The sequence below is a fragment of the Pteropus alecto genome, unplaced genomic scaffold (assembly GCF_000325575.1).
Source record: "Pteropus alecto unplaced genomic scaffold, ASM32557v1 scaffold761, whole genome shotgun sequence".
NCBI lineage: Eukaryota > Metazoa > Chordata > Mammalia > Chiroptera > Pteropodidae > Pteropus > Pteropus alecto.
The window spans coordinates 718,918-728,172 of record NW_006431558.1 but is presented as its reverse complement, the minus strand read 5'-3'; the positions used below and the strand labels follow the sequence as shown (position 1 = coordinate 728,172).

Here is a 9,255-nt window from a genome sequence, read left to right as displayed (position 1 = left end):
GAAAGAGCAGAGATCAAGGCCCTGAGGCCACCTCCTGGCGTGTCCCTCTGACTGGGTTAGGGCAGCAGCAGCCCCATGTCCCCCTAGGCTGAAGCATGTGACTACCCTCTTGCACCATCATATCCAGCCCTGTGCCGGCTCCGCAGCTGTGACTCAGGGCGGATCCGGGACAGTGGTGACCCACTCCCACGTGAGCTCCTTGCTCTGAGACACATGTGGATTATTTCTCTCATGGGCTGGACGCCGAGTGGGTCACCGAGCTCGGCGTGTTTTCCAGAGCTGGGTGTGGATGGGGCGCGGCGGGTAACGCATCCGGTTCCCTCAGCCAGCACAACTCTTCCGAGATGCTAAAAGATAATCCTCTGCATATCTTCCTTGTTTCCTGCCTTCAGATGGTTCTGGCATTTATGACCCTTGTGAAAAAGAAGCCACTGATGCTATTGGGCATCTAGACAGACAGCAACGGGAAGATATCACACAGAGTGCGCAGGTATAGTCATCGCCATTGCCACCGTGAGCCCTTACCCAGTCTGTAATCACTGGCTTCTAGTTCCATTACTGGGTATCTCAGTGTCACCACTGGACTCATAGGCTCAGGTCGGGGACTGAAGGCGAAGGGATTGTTCCTGATACAGGGCGCCCCAATCTGGGCTGCTTCTTTCTCCTGGCGCCACGCATGGTTGTCGCCTGCCCCTCAGCCTGCGAGCGCTGTTTTTTTCAGCAGGGAGGTGTATCTGCTGTGTGGACTGCTCCAGGGGTCCTTCCCCTGCAGGCCCACCACGTGGCTCCGAGTGGCAACCAGTTTCCAGGTTGGGGTCTCCTGTATTCCTCTCGAGGCGGGTGGTCACAGGCTGGCCTTCTCCCACAGCAAGGCTAGGCTCTGGCAGTCAGGCCCTCCCCTGGCTGTTGGGGGACCCCTTGCTGTGGTAGGGGAGACTGTTAGCGACCCCCTCAGTCCTGCCCCTCACAGAAGGCATTAGCGAGTGCACACACCTTGGCCAGGAGCGCAGGAATTGCTGAGTCAGGCTCTTGTTCCTCTTCCCTTATCCAGCATGCTCTGCGACTCGCCGCGTTTGGCCAGCTGCATAAAGTCCTGGGTATGGACCCTCTGCCTTCTAAGATGCCCAAGAAACCAAAGAATGAAAACCCAGTGGACTACACGGGTGAGCATGCTGAGGGGGTCCTGGCGAGGCAGTGGCCTCGTGGACTCCCGCGGAGCGCCAGAATGGACTCTTGAGCCGCGTCTGTCCTAATCTTTTTCAGTTCAAATCCCCCCCAGTACCACCTATGCCATTACGCCCATGAAACGCCCGATGGAGGAAGATGGAGAGGAAAAGTCTCCCAGCAAAAAGAAGAAGAAAATTCAGAAGAAAGGTACAGGCATTGGTTCCTAGGCCTCCTTTGCCTTCCATCTGCTTCCCGTTAAGGTCCACCCCAGAGTGGGGAGACACCTGTTTTTAAAGTCTTACTTTTTTTGGACATGATACTTAAGTTATTTTTACAACTATTAAGTACAACATGGGTATGGAACACAGGGTGGATGGGCCCCAGCTGGTGACCCCAGGGGTGGCATGTACCTGGGAGCAGCACAGGCAAGGCCTTGGCACATGCGGCCATCCAGTCCATTGCGTCCCGCAAAAAGAGACCATTAGACCGAGTGCCCCTATCCGATTCAGAATTGACTGATGTTCCAGAATGATGTTGGTGGTCTCTCTCTAGAGGAGAAGGCAGAGCCTCCCCAGGCTATGAATGCCCTGATGAGGCTGAACCAGCTGAAGCCGGGGCTGCAGTATAAACTGGTTTCCCAGGCCGGGCCGGTCCACGCCCCCATCTTCACCATGTCTGTGGAGGTAGATGGCAGCTCATTCGAGGCCTCCGGACCATCCAAAAAGACTGCCAAGCTGCATGTGGCTGTTAAGGTAGGGGGCTGGCAGCCTTGTGCAGCCTGTGCTTGTCCGCTAAGATAGTTAAAAGCATTTTTTTCATCTGGGGCTCTTTCAGATCCATTGTCCCCTGTTTAAGCTCTCAGTTCAGGTACCATGAAGCTTAGGGAGGGTGTGCGAACACTGAAGTGGTTAGATTTTTGAATGTTTGCTAAATCACACGTGGCAAGAATGCCTTTGTCATGGCTGACAGGCAGAGGGTGTCCGCATGTGGCTGGGTTTGCAGGTAGCTAAAGGGAAAAACACCTTCCAGATTGTTGGCTGCCGCCGTAGGCAGTTCTGATTCAGCATGTCCCAGTGCTGAGCCTTCCCTCACTGGGGCCCCGTGGGTCTTCCTTTTAGGTATTACAGGACATGGGTTTGCCTACGGGCACCGAAGGCAGAGACTCCAGTAAGGGGGAGGACTCAGCTGAGGAGACAGAATCCAAGCCAGCCGTGGTGGCCCCTCCGCCTGTGGTGGAAGCCGTCTCAACCCCCAGTGCTACCTTCGCCTCAGACCCTACTGCCGAGGTGAGCCCATGGTGGGCTCTGGAGTGCCTGATAGGATGGAGTGGGCAGCCTTGTGTCCTGTGAACTTGGACAGTTAACGGTCCTTGTCATTTTCCCCCAAAGGAGTCAACTTCCAGTCTGGAAGCCTAGATGGGGTGCTCGGTGTGAGCCTTTGAGCCACGACCAAGAGAGCTTTGCTGATGTTGACCCAGCATTCCGGGCTGCACTGGGGGTGGCCCTAACTCTAGGACAGGCCATTCCCCAGAGAGAGAGGGTGCAGGTGGAGGTGGTCCCATTGCGGGAGGCTCACAAATGACTTGGAGGTGAGGGTGGCGCGGAACAGCAGGGTATTTGGAGGGGAGGGCCTCAGCCATGACGCGGGTGTGGCAGCCCTCTGCGTGCTGAACAGCCCTTAGCTGAGTATGTTGGTTTTCTTTTCTGTTTTCCCTGAGAACGTAAAACAGCAGGGGCCGATCCTGACCAAGCATGGCAAGAACCCTGTCATGGAGCTTAATGAGAAGAGGCGTGGCCTCAAGTATGAGCTCATCTCAGAGACTGGCGGCAGCCATGACAAGCGCTTTGTCATGGAGGTAAGCGGTCCTAGGGCAGTTCCCATGGAGGCCTGGGGTCTTTGGAGAGTCCCCTGGCCCTGGTGGGAGGTGTTGGATCACCCCCAAAATGTGTCTGTTCTTCCCAGGTGGAGGTGGATGGACAAAAGTTTCAAGGTGCTGGCTCAAACAAAAAGGTGGCAAAAGCATATGCTGCTCTTGCTGCACTAGAAAAGCTGTTCCCCGACGCCCCTCTTGCCCTTGAAGCAAATAAAAAGAAGAGAGCTCCCGTCCCTGTCAGAGGTGGACCGAAATTTGCTGCTAAGGTAACTGGTTGTCCCTGAGATCTCTGGCCTCAGTACAAATTCTGTGATCTGAGCGTGAGGCGAATGTAACTTGTCTGTTTTCTCCTGTCCAGCCCCATAACCCTGGCTTTGGCATGGGAGGCCCCATGCACAACGAAGTGCCCCCGCCCCCAAACCTTCGAGGGCGGGGAAGAGGAGGGAACATCCGTGGTCGAGGGAGAGGGAGAGGGTTCGGTGGTGCCAACCATGGAGGCTACATGAATGCTGGTGAGGACACTTGTCGTGCACTATCCCTGTGGACCAGGCTTGTTCCCTGGGGGGTGTGGGCCCCCGGGTCGCGCTAAGATGCTGGGAGAGGCAGGCGCAGGGGAGACCCACCTCCAGCCCTGCTAACCCTGTCTGTTCTCTTCCAGGCGCTGGATATGGCAGCTACGGGTACGGTGGCAACTCGGCGACAGCCGGCTATAGTAAGTGTGTGTTTCTCTTTGTCTGAGCTTGGGAAGAAGCTGCAGTTTAGCTCCTGTGCCTGAGTCAGAGCAGGGTGGCCCATCAGCAGCAGCCTCCCTGAGACCTCAGGGCAGCCCACACCTGTTCTCAGTGATGAGGTCAGGTGTTCCTTAAGCCCCCCTCCCCCACCCTGCCCCGCCCTCAAAAGAGTGATTTACTCTGTAAATGTTAGTACACACCCTTGTGTGATTTGAAAAGTCCTTAAAAGTCAAAATTTTAAATTTCTCTGCTTTAAGCCATGCGAACGAAGCACCATTCCTGTGAATATGCTTTTCCTGACAGTGCACAGCTCTTGTCTTGAGAAGGAGCCTTCATTGGGGGGTTACAGGAGCAGAGAAATCTAAAACATGAATTTCAAATGTGGCGCTCTGTGCCATTTTTCAAAAGAATTCTAATTTTTTTTCTCTGCTCTGTCTCCCCCTTTTGTAGGTGACTTTTTCACAGACTGCTACGGCTATCATGATTTTGGGTCTTCCTAGAGCATCTAAAAGTATTGCACACAAAATCAACTTTTTACTCCAATTTTCTCGAACTCCAAAACCCAAAGTGTCCGTGCTGTGCCCCTGTGCTTCACTGGGTTTCTCAACCGTGGCTTGTCACCGCAGCTTGTCTGAAACTCTTAGCCTGCAGAATTTAAGACAATGGCAGTTTTTATCGTGATTTGCCTTTGAACTTGGTCATATCGAAGTTCACAATAAGTGGAAAACAATTTTCAGAGAATGCATTTTTTTGTGCAGAATTGCACAGAATTCTAGAGCCAGCGTTGGTCAGCATCAAGGCAAAAGCCCACCTTTGCTTTTTATGGAAAGCATTACTTTATTTAAGAGACAGATAATGATGCATTTTAATCTACCTTTGTCTTAATTTACAGCAGGTTTTGTATGAATTTTTAACCTTTTAACAATTTCCCAAATCTGGTTGATGCCTTTGACAGTGATGAAAATGATTTCACCACATCCGAATCCAGAGCAACTGGCTTTTTTTTTTATGAGCATGTAAAACGTTGGGAACATTCGGGAATTGTATATTGTGCTAATAAGTTACCTCTCCCGCCTCTTGTAAATGCTCTGGTGGGTTTGTGTTTGGGGATGCGACATTCTGTGGCTGGTTTAGCTAGAGGTGAACTCTCAAAGGTATCAAAACTGTGCTTCCATCGTTTAGTGCAAGAAACAGACAGGCTTTAAGGGAGTGATAATGCAGAATTTTGCAAGTCCTAATCACAGTTGCAAATGCATGGGATTCTAGATTTTTTTTTTTTATGGGAGTTTTACGTAATCAAGCAGAAAGAGCCTAATATGTAGCTCAATTCTCCAGTGAAGAGCTGGCTTCAGGAGGGCCTGCTGCCAGACACGCAACTGTGGCAGATTTCAGAAGCCCTGGAAGCTTCTGCCCTCTCACCTTAGAGCACAGACCTGAATTTGTGGCTTCTCCCTGTGCATAGAGGTACATGGAAGCCATTTGGCTCTTTACTCAGGACCCCGTTTTCTGGTGGGAGTCCCTGGAAACAAGCCTGCTTTTGGCTCTTGTCAGCAGTTCTTTTTGCAGCAAAGCGTGCATCTGCGTTGACTTGCAAGATTTTGCATTTATTCAGGCAAAACTGGTCAAAACGGTTACTACATAATTTGTTCCCAGAGGTTTGAAACATTCAGTGAAACTTTTTAAAACTTTGATTGCATGATGTATTTTTTTTTTAGAAAGTTATTGTTTGAGAATAATGTCTTTTTATACCAGGAAATAGTTATCCTGAATGACGTTGAAAACTTCCCCATCCCTTTATTTTTTTTTTAATCAATACATGTTAAAGTAACAAGTCCTCACTACTTGGTGTCTTCATTCGTTCCCGTGCTTGAGGAAGGGCAAGGAGGCATTCAGTGCAGGCTGAGGGGCAGCCGATGTGGCAGAGCTCTGAGGGGGGACCCAAAAAAGGTCTCCTGTCCTCCGGCCTCGCGTGTTTGCTCTCTTGCTTGTGGGACACGTCCTTTTTGGCTTTGCGATTGGGGGTGGACATAGGGTGGAGGCTTCCCGCCTGAAGAAAATAAACCCATGGCGGGGATCAGTTCTACTCAATTTATTGTTCAAACAACCCAAGGCAAGCCGCTATGGGGTGTACATATTCAGTGGGTGGAAGGCTCATGAGGACACCCAGATTTACTCTACCCAAGAGTCGGGGGTCCCTTGGTGCTAAACATGGGAAGGAAGGGACAGGCTGTGTGAGAGCCTCCCCTCCTCCATCCACTCAGAACTGGGCATAGCAGGGCCAACCAGGCACCAGGCTTGGCTGTCTGGACAGAGTCAGCGCCACCCAGCAAAGGCATGTCCAGGCCTACCTACTCTGGAAGCCCAGGAGCTCCACTGCCCCTGCAGGAGCTTTGGGGACTGCCTAGCTAAGCTGGATAGCTGCCCGCACAACCCTTTTCCCCCCCTCCCCTTAGCAGGCCTGTCTTTCACAGGTCCACCCGGGTATCTAGTAGGGGTGATATCTTGACAAACCTGTCTCCTGGGGTCCTTATCTAATGACCAGAAAGTGGGAGTGGGGGGCTCTCCGTGACATTCTCAGCTCCAGGGCCTGAGAATGTGGCGGCCTTGCTGCACGCTTGTCAGTCCTGCTGCTCAGTCCCCGTGCCCAGCAGCTGTGCGGGGAACAAGGAGGGGCACTCTGGGAGACCACCTGAGGCTGTAGCTTGAGTCCCCACCTGGATCTTCTGATCCCAGCCTTAGTCTCCTTTCCCCGTGGGGCTATGTAATTGCTCCTTAAGTCATGTTTGCACAAGTCCCATCAGGGAGAACCCAGGTCATTTGACTAAGTCTCCATTCCTGGTTCTCCAAGAACCAGGTCAGACCATTTGGTCTTCCAGGAACGACATCAGTTTCTGGGGCCTCATTAAAGAGCATTTCCTGGGGTTACCCAGGCCTGTGACTGCCGATCCTCTTCCCAGCACAGCGGGGGCGGGCTGGCTGGCTGCTTCTCCGGGGCTTTGCTTTTCCTGTCACCGTTGGGGACATCTGGGTAGAGGTCAGCTAGTCGTGAATGTCATCCTACGCTCGGAGCCCATCTCATTGTAACGTTGACATCTGCTGCAAAAGCTGCTCTCGTGCCGCTGCTTGGCAAAGATCCATTGTTGTCATCAGCTGATGGGTGAGTGGAGCTGAAGGCTGGGCCCGCCCAGACCAGGCTGCTTTAGGGACCGGAGCTGCTGCTCCTTGCTCTCCCGCCTCTTTCACTCTGCCCCCGCCTGGGCAGCGGGCTTGTGGGTCAGCCTTCAGGGCCCACAGCTGCGCCTTCCCTCCCCTCTGCTCCCCCCATCTCCCCAAGTCTCCGCCTGACCCGCTGCCTTCCTGTTTAGGTCAGTTCTACAGCAATGGAGGGCACTCTGGGAATGCTGGCGGTGGCGGCGGCGGGGGCGGTGGTGGCTCTTCCGGCTACGGCTCCTACTACCAAGGCGACAACTACAACTCCCCAGTGCCCCCGAAACATGCCGGAAAGAAGCAGCCGCACGGGGGCCAGCAGAAGCCCTCCTACGGCTCTGGCTACCAGTCCCACCCAGGCCAGCAGCAGTCGTACAACCAGAGCCAGTACAGCAACTACGGCCCCCCGCAGGGCAAACAGAAGGGCTATAGTCATGGCCAAGGCAACTACTCCTCCTACTCCAACTCCTACAGCTCCCCCGGGGGCGGGGGCGGCTCCGACTACAGCTACGAGAGCAAATTCAGTGAGTTGGCGTCCCCCAGAAGCTCAGCACTACCCCACTCTGGCTGAGGGACTGGAAAGAAGCTGGTGGTGGTGGCCATAGGGCGGGCGTTTGGACAATCCTGGAGGCAGAGGAGCCCTGGCCCAGGGCCTTGCTGTTCCCTTCCTGTTGCCTTCTCCAAAGGAGGTCCAACAGAGGCCCCTAGGCAGGCTGTGGGTTGAAGCTGGTGAATGAGGATGGAGTCTGAGAGTCCAGGCTAGCTGCTGCAAGGTGACCTCTGGAGACTGGGTTGCACGTTGCCTCTAAAAGAGCCTGAATTATTCCCCGCTTCACCTCTCCACCTTGTGCACAGACTCGGTGGGTTGTACTGCGCTGGTGGCCCGGTTGGGGTAGAGCAGTTGTACGGTTGTCCGTGATAGGAGAGCAGTCGGCAGCAGGGGCCAGGACTTGGGCTGGCTGTGCGCTTCCCGAGCTGTTGGGGAGCTTGAATTGGAGGAGCAGGTGGGAAGGCAGGACAGACTGGGCCTTAGAATGTGGTGATCAGGCCAAACCAGGGTATAGTGACCTTGCAGGGGTTCGGCCAGCCCCCGGCACTTTGAGATGGAACTGATGCCTGCCAAATTTAAGCAGTTGGGATAGGGAAATTTGTAAATATCCAGGGTCAGGGCCGCAGCCCAAGGCCTCTTAACCACGCTGTCTTCTCTCCCCCCAGACTACAGTGGTAGCGGAGGCCGAAGCGGCGGGAACAGCTATGGCTCAGGCGGGTCATCCTACAACCCAGGGTCACATGGGGGCTACGGAGGTGGTTCTGGGGGCGGTTCCTCCTACCAAGGCAAACAAGGTGGGCCTGGAGCAGCAGGTGACACAGCGTGGGGGGCCCGGGGCCACACAGAGGCTGTGAGGAGGGTAGTAGCCTGGCATGGGCTGATAGCAGCATGGGCAGGGCCGCAGTGGCAGCTGACCCCCGATTTCCATGTGGGGCGAGACTAGGGAGCAGGAGTTGCGGGCACATGGGGCCTTGTGCGAGCTGGGACTGAGGCTTGCTTCCAGCTTCTCAGCTTTTCAGAAGCCAGTGATCCAGAAATTGCCTTACTCTTAAATATTGGCACCAATATGAAAAAAATGCAGCCCCAGTTACAGCTGCCCCTGGTGACTCTGTGATTGGGCTGATCCCCACCCCCTCTCTCCCTCAGGAGGCTACTCATCACAGTCGAACTACAACTCCCCGGGGTCCGGCCAGAATTACAGCGGCCCTCCCAGCTCCTACCAGTCATCACAGGGAGGCTACGGCAGGAACGCAGATCACAGCATGAACTACCAGTACAGATAAAGCCCTGAGGGCGAAGATTTGTACCTTCTGCACTTAACCCCTCCTCGTTGTAAGATTCAGTTTTATGCACCACAGTTAACATGTCTGTGGCCCCTCTGGGCCTATCGCCCTACCCTGTCCACGTTGCTGTGTTGTGAGGTGCAGCTGGTCACTCTGTGACCCGTCCTGTGACCCATATTTAGCCGTGTTTGGGACTCTGCGTCTTCAATGGTTTGTTAGTTGCCATTACAACTTTGTCCGAATAGAGTTTTCTGAGTTTTTGCAGTTCAGTATCCCTCTGTCTATTTACAATTGGTATTAGTGTTAACTCAGTTTGTCTTGAAATAGTTACAGAAGGGATACCTCATCTGTTAATGCTTTTGTGAAGTGAGTTAAACGAGCTTTCTGTATTTTAATGCTTTAGTGTTTCAGTTTTATAAGTGAAGATTTTATTTTAAAAACCAG

The 9,255-nt window shown here is 53.5% G+C and overlaps 1 protein-coding gene across 7 annotated transcripts in view; it reads left to right on the top strand.

The window, feature by feature from the left end:
* Positions 1–9,254, top strand: part of ILF3 (interleukin enhancer binding factor 3) — a 25,289-nt gene extending 16,035 nt beyond the window's left edge. The window contains exons 10-21 of one of the 7 annotated variants that reach the window (XM_015598263.2): positions 393–490; positions 1,052–1,163; positions 1,264–1,374; positions 1,720–1,919; positions 2,286–2,453; positions 2,885–3,022; positions 3,130–3,306; positions 3,399–3,552; positions 3,699–3,752; positions 7,137–7,502; positions 8,194–8,241; positions 8,675–9,254. In XM_015598263.2, coding sequence (XP_015453749.1) covers positions 393–490; positions 1,052–1,163; positions 1,264–1,374; positions 1,720–1,919; positions 2,286–2,453; positions 2,885–3,022; positions 3,130–3,306; positions 3,399–3,552; positions 3,699–3,752; positions 7,137–7,502; positions 8,194–8,241; positions 8,675–8,811 — 1,763 coding nt within the window. In that variant the 3' untranslated portion in view covers positions 8,812–9,254. Of the gene's footprint in view, positions 1–392; positions 491–1,051; positions 1,164–1,263; positions 1,375–1,719; positions 1,920–2,285; positions 2,454–2,884; positions 3,023–3,129; positions 3,307–3,398; positions 3,553–3,698; positions 3,753–4,221; positions 5,610–7,136; positions 7,503–8,193; positions 8,323–8,674 lie in introns of those variants that run through there. The other 6 variants (XM_015598250.2, XM_006905869.3, XM_015598252.2 and 3 more) reach the window with 6 other exon arrangements.
* Position 9,255: the final 1 nt, after the last annotated feature.